We start from the raw sequence: 15,275 nt of genomic DNA on the forward strand, positions 1-15,275 counted from the left end.
TAGTTCAGCTACAGGTTGAAGTAGCTCCACTGAGCTTTTGATTCAGCAACACGAGAAACACATTAACATTGTGTATAAGATGCTCAGGGAAACAAAATAAAAAAGGTATTTGCCTGGCATTGAAAGGACAGTAAGGTGAGTGCCAGGCAAACCTTTCTGGGGAAAGTGTTCCACCACTAGGATGCCACTACTGAGAGGGCACTGTGTCAGGCATGGGTCACCCACATATCTCTCGTGAAATCCATTTGTTGTTATTCCTCTGCCATTAACCTATTGCTTTCTGGGTTTCCCCCTATTTTGCAGAAAATAAAAAATCTAAAGAAGACAAGCAGCAGGAGGAGGAGCTAGTGCAGCAGATTCACAAACTTGTGGAGACTCGAGATTTCCTGGTGGATGACGTGGAGTTTGAAAGGCTCAGGTACACGTGGATACCAACAGCTGTGCCAGCTTCCTGGCTCCAGCTCAGTGTTGGCATGCACCTAGTGCTGTTCATATATGTTTTCCACCTTTCCTTCAAGAAGCCCAGGGCAGCATACCCAGGGGTTATCCCATATTATTCCCACAACAACACTGTGAAGTAGGTGAGACTGAGTGAAGGTAGCTGGCCTAGAGTCACCTTGAGTATCTGAAGCCAATTTTATCCACTAGACTATTTGGTTGGGGTAGGCAGACAGACTTTGCTTCTGTTGCCTCCTCAGTTCCACACAAGGCAATTGTAAATGTGTGTGCTGTTAAATTCATTGTTGCATATTGTTTTGTTTTTTTAAGGGACTTTTCCAAAGGTAAGTCAAGGAGGTGGAGGCAGGGCTTACTCTACATCACTCAGCAAAAACTCAAATCATTGTCTCCAGATATGATCAACCTTTTTGATCTGTAGATTTATACCATTGCTTCCGGACAGTATTGCAATACTGGAGTCTAGGCAGATTTAAAAAAAAATTTTTTAATAAAGGGCAAAAAACAAAGGCTTGGGGTACTGGTACAAGCAGGGGAAAGGAGCTGTGCATGTCAGTGAAGCACCACTCTTTCTGAAAGCAAATATTCCCTGGAGCCAAGAAAGAACAAAAAGCAGCCTCATCCTTCACCGAGATTTGAAGAACAATAATTCAGGATACCTTGACTCTAACCTATCTGGATTATAGCCATACCTTCACACACACCAAGAAATGGTTGCTTATTGCTGGGATTCAAATCTCATCCACAGAGTAGTAACCAATTTCCTCCTTCCACAGAGAACGAGAAGAAGACAAAGAAATGGCAGAGTTTTTGAAGACCAGGATTTCCAAAACCTGCCTTCCGAAAACAAGTAGGTACTTGGGAGTGAGCAGCCTCCCTTTCTGAAATATAAACACTTTCCACTGCTGTGTGTATGTAGGAACAGGATTGTGTTTCCTCCATGCTATATCTCGATCTCTATGATCTTTTTCTCTATCTCTATTGCACCAAGAAAGGTTGAAATCTGTAACCTGTGTAAATGATGCAAATTTGCATAATTTAGATTAGGTGTTATGATTCTGCACTGTTTGCTCTTTTTCATTCATATATTTGGTTTTTGCTATCTTGTATGGCTGAATCCATTGTGCATAGATGCTGCTCCAGAAGGGAAGCCATTTGTGTGAAGAGGTTCCCGTGCAGTCTGGATAATGTCCATCAGCCAGGACACACACACACACACACACACACACACCCTGCTCAAAAGGAGGAGGAGAAGTTGTTTGCAACTGGAAAATAGCTAGCCTATGCAGGAAGCAGCTGCTTATATGATTTGTGCATATTATTTTTATTTCTTGCTACGTAATCAAAAAGATCCTGAATTATCTACTTTTTAAAAAATGAGTGGCCCAATATTTTTACTAGTATATCTTATTAAAGTCCAGTGTAAATGTGAAAAGTTTATGTTTGCAAATGCAAATATGCACACACAGATACTTATCAGCGCTGGCAGCTATTCCCACTGAGTGTAGTTTGGAGTGGAGGGTTGGTGCCATATGTGATTTGCTGCTGCCACCCAATATACAAATATACACATGACTTGGTTACAATGGTGGCTGGCACTCATTGGAACTAGCAAGGCAGAAGGTAGGGAGGTCAACAGTAGGTGGAGCCAGAGCCAATGGCAACTAGAGTCAGCAAATTCTAGTTTTGCTTCCACTCTCCTCGCTGCCAAGTTCTAGAAGGGCAACACTGAGACTAAGGAAGATAAGGCTTACAGCCAGTGTCACGCCCTGGACTGGCTGTAAGGAAGCAGACAGGTGGAGGTCTGGTTGAGGGCAGAGAGAGGTTGGTGGGGCAGTGCCCCATTTGCTCATATGAACAATCCTCCGCTGGTTGGTTATGGGCCAGCACCTCACACCTTCCATATGCGTTGTGTGGACCCCAGATGCAGACACCTGCTTACCTCAGGCAGATTGGTGGCTATCATAGGGCCTGAGCATGAGCCCCTGTTCCCATAGCAGTAACTGTTTGTTCCTTCACAGCTCCAGTAAAAGAAAAGAGGATGACCTCAAGAGGACAGCAAACCTCTACACCATATGTAACAAAGACAGGCCTCACCCTTCTGAAGGAATGCTGTGGCTTCACCTGCTCGGTCATGTAGGCTGGGGCTGTTGTCCATATTGCCCACCCCACCCACCCCGAAACACAAAATACATTCATGGGCAAACCCTGCCTGCCCACACCCTGGTCTACTGGATCCATTCAACTCATAGCAGAGTCACAAGCTTGAGGAGCAGGGACAAGGGATTCTTTTGCAGATGACATGGACATTGAAAGCACATGTGGAATCTGCCGGGGGCCCAAAGGCAGGGCCAGCATCCACCCACCTGCCGACCAAAGCCAACCCACACAATCAGGGTGGGCATCACAAGCAGAGAGCCAGCATGCATGCTGCCAAATGGGAGGACCAAACCACAGACAAAGATTTCAGCCTGCTGCCTTTTTCCTACCCTTTAACAGGGCAGGCAGGGGGGAAACAGGAGCCCCCAGTCAGGATACTGTTTGCAGGCTGGCTACAGGGTGGTGAACCAGAGAAGGTTTCAGGCAGCAAAATATTGTTGCCAAGTGCACACAAACAAATGCACACAAGCACACACATGTAGACGCAAACAATATGGAAGGACCGAGCCCTTCTGATAGTTTAAAAGCAAGAAGAATCAGCGGGACTAATACAACACACTCCCCCCCCACCCCCTATCTCTCTCACACACAACCCCGGCCTCTCAGTAATGTGGATGTTGCTCCTCTTCATTCCTTCTCTGATTAGCAGGTTACATTGAAACCGCCATGAAGTTACCTAGCAACTGTGGGCCACTGAGCCTTTCACCGTATCATCTCTGCGGCCGCTTCCATGTGCAGAATGACGGCAATCTGTTTAAGTTTATTCTTAAATTACCGCCCAGCAGCAATATCATTCACAGCGATCATCAGCTCTTCACTCTTCATTCTGTTCAGCGCAAAGACGGGTGGCTAATTAAATGCTGCTTCAAACGGTGTGTGAAAATGGGTGTAAGGAGTATATGCAGAGGAGAGACTACCATGTGTGAATGCACACATGTCTGTTTTGTTGTCAGCTACACCTTCTGGGGAAATAGGTGCTAGCATGGTCTTCACATAGAATGGTGTGCAGAGATATAGACATGCATACTTCCCCCATCCCTATAAGAGAAAGGACACATATTAAGCAGCCCAGAGAGTCCCAGAAACAATGGATTCCTAAACTATCCCTAGCAGGACATCCAGTGTCCTCCTTTAAATTTCTAGGGGTGGTTTCTACAGCAGCACCTACTGTATATTCCCAATTTTTTTTTTTTTTTTGAAAAAATAAAAATAACGAGGAAGCCATCCATAAAAATATACTTCATATCAGTTTGCTACAACTAAACCTTCACCCGCTGCTTCTTGTCGTTTCCCTTAGTTGCAAACTTGCACTCTTCCTCTATTTTATGGCAGCCATTTATATATTTGAAAAGTGCTCTTGTGCCCTCTGCTCCTTGCCTTGAACTCTGCAGCCCTTCCTCTTGAGATGCCTCATTCTACCACCAATTGGTCAAACTGGAGCACTTTCACACTTCAAATCTAGGGGGTGGGATGTAGCTCACTGGTAGAATATCTGCTTACTATGCAGAAGGTCTCAGCTTCAATCCCTCCAGGCGGGGCTAGGAGAGACTCCTTGACGAAGCCCTAGAGAGCCACTGCTGGTCAATGTAGATACTAACGAGCTAAGTGGACCAAGAGTCTGACTTGCTATAAAGCAACATCCTATGTACCTAAAGAGTCTGCCCAGAGCATTCTCTTCTCCAGATCACTTTCCCACAGGTCTCCAGGAAATTGCCAAGGCATCCCTGAGAGTTTCAGCCTTCCTCTCTACTGATCATGCTTCTGGCACCAAGGCAAGTGGTGAACACTTCTCTCGGGGGCAGAAAAAGCCAAAAGCTTGGTCTTCCAAGCTGTCATCTTTATGACACCGAATGCCACTTGTGTTAGAGGGACCAGGCCATGAATTGGAATTGAGGAGGTATGTGTAGCTGTCAAATTGAAGTGAAGCCCAGCTGCAGAATCTCTGTGCATTCATGTCTATGTTTGAAGTGCTGCAGCTAGACAGAGAAGCACAGGGACCTCTGCTGTAGCATTATGTCCTCCTTTGATTTCCTATTTCCCACCTTGGCAGAATAGCTTCTGGGGGGTATCCGGGATTGTTTCTCACATGCTTGGAGTTAGGGTGGCCATGTTTGAGGTGGACCTACTTTTTGAAGGCCTATCAGAGGGCAGCCCTCTATTTGAAAGCATCCTCTATATCCGGTGTGGGGGAACCTTCACCTCTCCAGAATCTGCTGACCTACAACTCCCATCAGCCCCAACCAGCATGACCAATGACCAGAGATGATGAGAGCTGCAGTTCCGCAACATCTAGAAGGCTATCTGGTCCAAGTCAGGTTTGAAGATAAAGAACTCCAAGAACAAGAAATGCCTGGGCAGCAAAATGGGCACAGGTCATCTCGCCGCAATCTTCCCTGCTATGGTGAGATGTATTGTATTTCTATTTAAATTACAGTAATTATTTCTAAGCTTTCACCTATACATATAAATGATCATATGCACATTTTATGCAAATCTGTGTTCTCTTTTCTCCTTTTTGATGATGCATTTTGTGACGCTTAAATGGCCACCCTATCTGGCAAAGGTTAAGAGATCAAACCCCAATGGTCAGAGGTCAAGGCTGGGAGGGAAGTGGGTGTCACATGAGCTCGGCAAGCAATGGCTAATGGGTGCAGTACGCACCCTTTTGTAAACACTACTTTCTTCACAAAATGAATTCAAGCTCAGAGGGCTAATGTGGATCAAAGGCTCAGATCAGAAACCTGTGCTAATGGCTTTGTGCTCCAGCTAGGAAGGAAAATGAAAATCGCAGCTGCAAGAAGTGAATAGCATAGTGTCCAAATGAGATGAATTGGAAGTGATTAGGATGAGATGAGGGGAGAAGAAGAAAGGCTACTGTTCTGAACGGCTAAGGCACACAGGATGCTAGCTTCATCAGGGATGGCCACACATGGGCACGTATCAGTTGTATGTGCCTGCCTGTCTTATATATACACTTATTCTAAGTCCTGTCCAGAACCTTGATTTGGCTGTGGCTTTGCCACAAACCATAGACTCATAGAACTGTAGAGTTGGAAGGGACCCAAGGATCATCTAGTCCAACCCCCTGCAATGAAGGAACCTATTTAGTGAATCCTCCAGAACAGACAGAAAGCACCCCTTTCCCCATCTCACAAAGGAAAAGACACAAATGCCTTGAGTTTCTCTGACCCCATCCGCAGAGCTGAGTTGCAGTCTTTTTTTTATTGGCATCTTTTCAAATGCGCACCTTGTACTGCTTTATCTTTTGTGCAGTGACATGCAGCTTTGAATTAATTGAGGCCTGGGGGTAGGAATGGGGAAATGGAAGGTGCGGGTTTCATCCCTGAACTCACCTAGCTTAAGGACATCGTATTTGGTTGTTCTCCAAATGGCTATGTATGAGTGGGAAAAGTAAGGCTCCCCAATTGTGAGAACAGGAATTTCTGAGGTATGCTCATTCATAGTACCAGTTAATTTTGAAAGATGGGCACACACCTACTTTAAATAATAATAATAATAATAATAATAATAATAATAATAATAATAATAATTTATTATTTATACCCCGCCCATCTGGCTGGGCCTCCCCAGCCACTCTGGACGGCTTCTATAGAAACCAAAAATACAGTAAAATATCACATGTTAAAAATTTCCCTGAACAGGGCTGCCTTAAGATGTCTTCTGAATGTCAGGTAGTTGTTTATCGCTTTGACATCTGCTGGAAGGGCGTTCCACAGGGCAGGCGCCACGACCGAGAAGGCCCTCTGCCTGGTTCCCTGTAGCTTTGCTTCTCACAATGAGGGAACTGCCAGAAGGCCCTCGGCGCTGGACCTCAGCGTCCGGGCAGAACGATGGGGGTGGAGACGCTCCTTCAGGTATACTGGACCGAGGCCGTTTAGGGCTTTAAAGGTCAGCACCAACACTTTGAATTGTGCTCGGAAACGTACTGGGAGCCATTGTAGGTCTTTCAAGACCGGTGTTATATGGTCTCGGTGGCCGCCCCCAGTCACCAGTCTAGCTGCCGCATTCTGGATTAGTTGTAGTTTCCGAGTCACCTTCAAAGGTAGCCCCACGTAGAGTGCATTGCAGTAGTCCAAGCGGGAGATAACCAGAGCATGCACCACTCTGGTGAGACAGTCCGCATGCAGATAGGGTCTCAGCCTACGTACCAGATGGAGCTGGTAAACAGCTGCCCTGGACACAGATTTGACCTGTGCCTCCATGGACAGCTGTGAGTCCAAAATGACTCCCAGGCTGCGCACCTGGTCCTTCAGGGGCACAGTTACCCCATTCAGGACCAGGGAATCCTCCACACCTGCCCGCCTCCTGTCCCCCAAAAACAGTACTTCTGTCTTGTCAGGATTCAACCTCAATCTGTTAGCCGCCATCCATCCTCCAACCGCCTCCAGACACTCACACAGGACCTTCACCACCTTCACTGGTTCTGATTTAAAAGAGAGCTAGAGCTGGGTATCATCCGCATACTGATGAACACCCAGCCCAACCCTCCTGATGATCTCTCCCAGCGGCTGCATGTAAATGTTGAAAAGCATGGGGGAGAGGACAGAACCCTGAGGCACCCCACAAGTGAGAGCCCAGGGGTCTGAACACTCATCCCCCACCACCACTTTCTGAACACGGCCCAGGAGGAAGGAGCGGAACCACTGTATGACAGTGCCCCCAGCTCTCAGCCCCTCAAGACGGTCCAGAAGGATGTTATGGTCGATGGTATCAAATGCCGCTGAGAGATCCAGCAGAACTAGGAAACAGCTCTCACCTTTGTCCCTAGCCCGCTGGAGATCATCAACCAGTGTGACCAAGGCAGTTTCAGTCCCATGATGAGGCCTGAATCCCGACTGGAAGGGATCCAAATGGTCCGCTTCTTCCAGGCGTGCCTGGAGTTGTTCAGCAACCGCTCGCTCAATTACCTTGCCCAAGAATGGAAGATTTGAGACTGGGCGATAGTTGGCCATTGTGGCCGCATCTAAAGATGGTTTTTTAAGAAGCGGTTTAATAACCGCCTCTTTCAGCGGGTCTGGGAATGCTCCCTCACGGAGGGAAGCATTCACCACCCCACGAAGCCCATCGCCCAGTCCTTCCCATCTAGCTTTTATAAGCCAGGATGGGCAAGGATCCAGGTGACAGGTGGTTGGTTTCACTCGTCCAAGCAGCCTGTCCACATCCTCGAAGGTAAAAAGGTAAAGGTAAAGGTACCCCTGCCCGTACGGGCCAGTCTTGACAGACTCTGGGGTTGTGCGCCCATCTCACTTAAGAGGCCAGGGGCCAGCGCTGTCCGGAGACACTTCCGGGTCACGTGGCCAGCGTGACATCGCTGCTCTGGCGAGCCAGAGCCGCACACGGAAACGCCGTTTACCTTCCCGCTGGTAAGCGGTCCCTATTTATCTACTTGCACCCGGAGGTGCTTTCGAACTGCTAGGTTGGCAGGCGAAGGTAACAGATTGGAATTGATCCCACTCAACTTGACTAGACAAAACTGTAGCACTCTCCCGCCCCGGCCCTGCTCCCACGGTGGAGTCTACTTCTTCCCGAATCTGAGCAATTTTATCTGCAAAAAACTTTGCAAAATCATTGCAGGAGAACATGTGGCCCGTACTGGGCCCCGATGTTGCAGGTAGTTCCGCTAAATTGTGAACCTCCTGAAAAAGTCTCCTGCTGCTGTTTTCTGCAGATGCAATAGAGGCGGTGAAGAAATTCTTCTTCGCCGTCGCTATCGCCACTTGGTAGGCTCGATGTTGAGCTCTAACCTGTGTCCGGTCAGATTCGGAATGAGTTATCCGCCACCGGCGCTCTAGCAGTCTCAACGATTGTTTCATTGCTCTCAGATCCGTGGAAAACCACGGGGCTGTCTGGGCTCCATGCAATCGGAGAGGGCAATTCGGAGCCAAACAGTCAATAGCCCTGGTTAACTCCACATTCCAGCGGGCCACCAGGGAATCAGCTGAAAGGCCATCAACATGGGATAAAGCATCCCCTACCACTCTCTGGAAACCATTTGGATCCATTAAGTTGCGGTGGCAGACCATCCGAATTGGTCCCACCTCCCTGCAGAGGGGATGGGTCGCAGAGAAGTCCAGTTGCACCAGGAAGTGATCTGACCATGGCATTTCTTTCGTTTCGCTTTTACTTAGTGTCAGATCACCAACATCTATAGAGGTAAACATCAGGTCCAAGGCATGTCCGCGGCTATGGGTTGGGCCAGACTTATTCAGGGACAGCCCCATGGAGGCCATGCTTTCCACGAAGTCCCGAGCGGCCCCTTGTAAGGTCGTGTCGGCATGGATGTTAAAATCCCCTAGGACGACCAAGCTAGGTGTCTCCAGGAGAACATCCACCACAACCTGAAGCAGCTCGGGCAGGGAATCCTTGGTGTAGCGGGGAGGTCGGTACACCAAAAGGAATCCTGTACTGCCCCTATTGCCCAACTTCCAGAACATGCACTCGGAAAACTGGGTCTTCCCAATAGGACGCCTGGTGCAAACTAATGACTTCCTAAAAATCACTGCAACCCCCCTCCCCACCCACATGACCTGGGTTGCTGTGCGTAAGAGAAACCTGGAGGACAAGCAGCGGCAAGGACAGGCCCATCTGCTTCATCCAACCAAGTCTCTGTTACACATGCCAGGTCAAGTCCTCCATCCATGATCAAGTCATGGATGGCAGTGGTCTTATGAATCATTGACCTGGCATTGCACAGCAGCACCTTCAGGTCATGTGGGTATCCCTTGCTGATTCTAGTATCCATCCGGTCAGGACCAGACCCGGAGGCAGGGATAGTCCTCAGACAACGACTAAACCTGCCCCCTCTGTAATGACATGGTCTAGTCTTAGCGTAATTCCTCCTCCTACCCGTGATCACTGAGATCGGTTGTCCCAGTGCATCCCCCCCTGTGGAACATGCCCCAGCCATTTTGTGGGCTGGGGCCCACTCCACGGCAGCCCTGACCCCTCCACTTAAGAACAAAATAATACCTTAAACAAACAAACAATCCAATAAAGCAATACAAACAAAAAACTGTAAAAATTACAAAAACATCAAAATCAAAAAAATTCCCCAAGCCCAACCAAACATCCATCCACCCCCACCCCCCACATACAAAAAATCCAAAATAATTTTTAAAAAACATTTAAAAAACACTCTGTGCCCCTCCGGCAGTAACAGCAACTGTCCTAGTGAGGCCTGTCAGGCCCCGCCCCAGGCCAGGTGGTAAGTGGCAAGAGCAGGGCCCTCAAGCACTCACTCAGGGGAGTCCTCCTGGGCAGCAGGCAGCAAGCAGCAAGCAGTCCTTGTGAGGCTTCAGGCCCCGCCCCAGGCCAGATGGTAAGTGGCAAGAGCAGGGCACTCAGGCACTCACACAGGGGAGAAAGAGGGGAAGCCTTACAAAACAGAATTTGCAGTGCCAGGAAGCACAAAGAGCAGTGCAGTAGTTCTACACTAGCAAAGCCCTTCATAGGAATGTATTTCCCAGTGGAATCGTACACTGCAGCCCACTTTCACACACATCTGGCTCACATCTAGGTTGATAGATAGGTAAACTTTATTCACATTAGCCAATGGCCATAGCAACATAAAACAAGCAATATATACAATTAAAAAGACAACAATGGGTAAAAAGGGCATTCAAATGACCAAGATAGTGGCCCTTAATCTCATTGCACTCTCGATAAACCATTATCACATCTAGGTTTATAATGAGATGCTGTACCAGCTTCTGGGACCTGTTTGTATCAAGTTGCACTGCTGTCAGCTCCCTTTGACGGAGGCCCAATTTAAGAACCTCATTAAAAGCTACGAGTTGCACTTGCCTGTCTGCATGGAGGTGTCTGGAATCATTAACTTCTCCTTACTTCTTTGTGAAACCCATTTGCTAATGGTGAAATAAGCTTCTTGTTCATGGGTCCCTTTTTATTATAGCAGAGGCTATAATGGCTTTTCCATGGCTACATCCAAGGGTTTCGCTAGCTAGCGGATGGGCCCAAAACCTGGTTCTTTTGCCCCAAACCCTGGGTCTCTTTCCCATTCCTCTGATGGATCTCTCTCTTTGTGTGTATGAATATGCAAATTTATGTAAATTTGTTGCATAGACATATGCCCTAAGTCCTTTAAAGAAGCTACCACTGCTGTGACATTGAACAGCTCTGCACCATGTGGTCAGTTGCTCCTGTCTTTCCTAGGCAGTAATTTGCTTCCAGCGTAGTAATTAGAACTGAGGGCAGAGAGGGAAGAAGCCACATGGTGCTCAGCTTCTGAGTGTGGCAGGGAGGCCATGAATAATGCCACAGGGAAGCAGTTCCCCTCCTGCTGCTATAACACACAGAAAGCCCTACAACATGCTGTGTTTCTGTGTGCAGTCAGGACACTCTGCAAATATGGTGGCCATTGTGAACGCAGACAAGGGAAGAAGTGTGGAATGTGCGGGGGGGGAGAGCCCATCCTAAGCTCCGAGCTATTCTGATGGTTCATCAGGGAGAGGTTAAGAGATTTGACCCCACCCTTAGCCTTGTCTCTGCAAGAACTGCTACAGGGTTGAGTGTGCATAAAGGGTGCTGAAACAAGCCACCCACAGGCTGTCAAGATGGCAGGCATCAAAGAGCTGCTTGATGGAAAATCACTGAAAACACCTTGGAGCTTACCCTCTCCATGAACCTAATGGGCAAGCGTGGTTCTTTCCATCAGATGAGGGTAAGTCAAGTTTGTTCAGTGGATGTATGTGAAACAGCACCACAATCCCCATCCCTGCTCCCCATTCCCATCGCCACTCACTAGACACCTAAAATAAAATAATCTGCAAAACAATAATACCTCCCACACATCCCCAGATATACCTAAGGTAAAGGTAAAGGGACCCCTGACCATTAGGTCCAGTCGTGACCGACTCTGGGGTTGCAGCGCTTTATTGGCAAAGGGAGCTGGCGTACAGCTTCCGGGTCATGTGGCCAGCATGACTAAGCTGCTTCTGGCAAACCAGAGCAGCGGACGGAAATGCCGTTTACCTTCCCGCAGGAGCGGTACCTATTTATCTACTTGCACTTTGACGTGCTTTCAAACTGCTAGGATGGCAGGAGCAGGGACTGAGCAACGGGAGCTCACCCCGTCGTGGGGATTCGAACCGCCGACCTTCTGATTGGCAAGTCCTAGGCTCTGTGGTTTAACTCACAGCGCCACCCGCGTCCCTCATACCCCTTAAAAGACAAGAGGTTAGAAAATATTACTCTCAGATACCTTCCAGTTAATTTGTTCTATTATTGTGTATAATTGTTCTATCAGTTATAGCAGACACAATCATTTCTTCCCTTTCCTCCTCCTATCTCGGTATAGACAGACATGATTGCATCTACAACAATATCAGTTCATCCATGCCACTTTCTCTTGCCACAGACTCATAGCTCAGTTCCCTTAAATGACTGAGTCATTCATCCCGCCCACCCCACAGAAGCATTTGTTTATTTTTAAATCAAATTTTTAGCAGTATCAGTTCACCTCTTCCACACCATCAGTTTGAAAATGAGAAGGATCTCTCTGAGTGATTCAAAGTGATTGAAAGTAATTGCAGCCATGGAGGGGGGGGGGGACTTCAATAGATACAACTCAGAGGCTACAGAGGCACCAGACTCTGAGTGTGCTGCTGAAGAGCAGGAGACTGCCATGCCTGAGACTGTCAGAGAGGAGTTCCCAGAAAAACAGCCTGTACCATCAGGGCCAGAGCCAGGACCTTCACCTGAGTGTAAGGTACCAAATGCTTCCCCCCAGAACCTCAACACTCCAGCAGGGCAGGGCGCACACCAGGTGAGAGGCTATGGAACAGAGGGGGACTACCTATCTTCAGGCCAGAGAGTTGGCCCTTTAAGAACCTGGAATAGAGCAGTAATGGGGAAGCTGTGGCGCTCAGTATGTTGTTGTTTGACATCTCCCATCACCCTTGTACATTGAACATGCTAACGGTAGTTGTAGTTCAGCAACACCTGGAAAGTCAATGTTCCTAACTTATATGGCAGAGCCTGGAAAAGTTAGTCTGGCTTTAAAGGCCTCTGTGTGCTCTAGGTCTAGGCGAAGCAAGTTGCTCACTTGGAGCTATCCGTGGTCCTGAAACTTCTGGCCTGCCTTGCTGCTTTCTCTGTGGGGATTCCTTATCAAACCACAGCACAACAGCCTTCAGCAATCTGCCATGTGTATCTCCAGCTGCCAGAAAATATATATTAATTTCCATTCCATCACTCCACAAGCTAATATAACAACAAAAGGTTTTGGAATTAGTGTCGACATGTTCCTGATGTAGTCAATAAATCACATTTCAAAATATTGCAATTTGTGAGGCCTTCTGTAAGTGTGAGGCAAACTGTGGGTGTGTTTTTGCTTCCACCCACACTCCGTCTTTCTCTGCCATTTTTTTTTTTTTAGCAATCTATTCAAACTGCAGATTTTGAAGGGTGCCCAAGCAAAGTTACTCCCAGGCTATTGTCACCATGGTGTCAGGACTAAGATATTATTTTGCTTACCCATGATAGTGCATCCAAGATTCTTTTATCATTATAGAAGGGATGTGATTTCACAAGGGACCCATTGCCGCCACCCCTTTTAGAAGGATGAAAAGCTGGACAACTGCATTGCAGAACTTTGACATTTTCAGACAAAAAGTGAAATGTCAAAACGATCTTCCCACGTACGCTTACATTTAAATGACACACAGAGATGGAGAGTGAATGCAGGAAAACGCTTCACATTGCATTGAGTAAGGCTGAACTTCTAAGCTCCATCCAGCATCTTATTATTTTAGAATTCTCATCGCAATAAGATTTTGGACATGTATGAAGAATTAGAATTACCAACCTAATAAGAAAATTTTGTTTATGTATATGGAAAATGTATATCCTGCTTTCTCTATTAAAAAAAACACACCACAGCAGTTTATGTAATAATCCTTAAAATGCAGAACAATAAATCTCCCATAGTTAGAGATGTAAGGTTTTCTGCAGGGCCTAGATTCTGGCGTATGTAGACTGTAACATAAAATGCAACCTGAAACATAACAGGGGGGAAATGACTTCACAGCATTTAAAGCCATTCATGTGTACAGAGCCTTAGACTGCAACCCTGTGCACATGTACTTTGGAGAAAACCCAATTAAACACACTGGGACTTACTTTGGAGTAAAGATGCACACAGTCAGGTTGCATGTTGCATGAAGGAATAGGTTGGTCATAAGATCAGTGAGCTGGATCAGATTCAATAGTCAAATATTCCCTTCTCAGTTCATCAAAATTCCCATAACAAATAAATTACTACACCATCCACATGAAGTGCTTCTTTGTGAACTCAGTCCTGCAAGGAAATGGGATTTGGGGGCTGTTGGTGCCAAAGACAACTGATGCCAAAGCCTGTTGAAGGAAGTGATGGCAGGAAGGATCAGCTTAATCAATCAAGAGATCTGTGAATCTGTGTGAGAATGTGCAGCCTCATAAGCAATGATGACACTGCAGCTATCACCACCCATAAGCTCAAAGTTGCAAACCCTCTTGTCTAAAGCAGCCTCGCAGATGAGTCACCACAAGTCACTGGGTGCCTGTCATTGTCAGTGGGCAGACAGCATCACTATCACTGCTGTGGCTATTAAAGGGGTCCTAATTTAGCTCTTTGTAGAAGAAACACAACCCAGGTAAGCTGATACGCTTTATTAAACCAACTTGTTTGTTTAAGCCTGAACTGAGATTTGGTGTGGGTGGGTGTTCAGTGCTCTGAACTACGCTACTGTAGCAAAGCACTACCTGGTGCAAAACAGTGACTGCTATTTCATAGATCAGGTATGTACACTGTCCTGACAGTCCACATATTCCCAGGACTTTAGCCCGTTCTGGTCTCCTGCCATCACCCCAAGGATCATCAGTATGAAATATATCTCATGAGAAAATATATCTCATTTTGGAGGGGCAGAGGAAGGAGCACAGGAAGCTGATTTACCCCAAATCAATATGGTGTACAGCAGCCTTCCTTGAAGGCTTCCACCAAGTGCCAAGGTTGCAGGAGTAGTGGCATACATTTCCAGCAGATGCTGGGTTGCTTGAGGAATTCTGTGAGTCAATCCAGACCCTGCACCAGAGAATCATAGAACTGTAGGGTTGGTTGGACCTCAAGGGTCATCTCATCCAATCCTCTCCAATGCAGGAATCAAAGCTAAATCATACTGCTGGTAATGATAGGAGCTACTCTGAGGAGATGTTGCCCAACAATGACTCTGCAGCCAGGCCTAAGGTAATCAGTTTGTTTAACTCTACTGCAGGCTCCCGATGAGGAGTTTTTCATGGTTTTGAGACTGCTTCTGCTCCTATTCAGTGGCCTCCTCCATCACCTCCTCCAGAAAATGGAAGTCCATCTTCTGCCATCAGATTTGGCGAGCCAATGTGGTCTCTGCTCACTTTGCCTAAGTAGATCAAGGCCATTAAAGGTGTCCTCCAGATGTTCTGGTCTACAACTCCTACCTTCCAAGACTGGGACTGATGAAGGTCTGGGAGAAGGCTGGTTTACACCGGTTCTATTCTGAGCTTCTACACACACACACTGCACAAGCAGCCAGCACACTGCCTGCTCCCAAACCATTTTTTAACCAAAAGAAAGAACATGAAGGAGGGAAGAGAAATAAGAATCG

The 15,275-nt window shown here is 47.1% G+C and overlaps 1 protein-coding gene across 3 annotated transcripts in view; it reads left to right on the forward strand.

Annotated features, from left to right (window-relative positions):
• Positions 1-5,109, forward strand: part of LOC307210401 (bMERB domain-containing protein 1-like) — a 33,907-nt gene extending 28,798 nt beyond the window's left edge. For all 3 annotated transcript variants that reach the window (XM_079966297.1, XM_079966298.1, XM_079966296.1), the window contains 3 exons: positions 304-418; positions 1,233-1,306; positions 2,478-5,109. In XM_079966297.1, coding sequence (XP_079822423.1) covers positions 304-418; positions 1,233-1,306; positions 2,478-2,596 — 308 coding nt within the window. In that variant the 3' untranslated portion in view covers positions 2,597-5,109. The remainder of the gene's footprint in view (positions 1-303; positions 419-1,232; positions 1,307-2,477) is intronic.
• The last annotated feature ends 10,166 nt before the right edge of the window (positions 5,110-15,275 follow it).

The sequence above is a fragment of the Podarcis cretensis genome, assembly GCF_951804945.1.
Source record: "Podarcis cretensis genome assembly, chromosome: 2".
NCBI classification, from domain to species: Eukaryota; Metazoa; Chordata; class Lepidosauria; order Squamata; family Lacertidae; genus Podarcis; species Podarcis cretensis.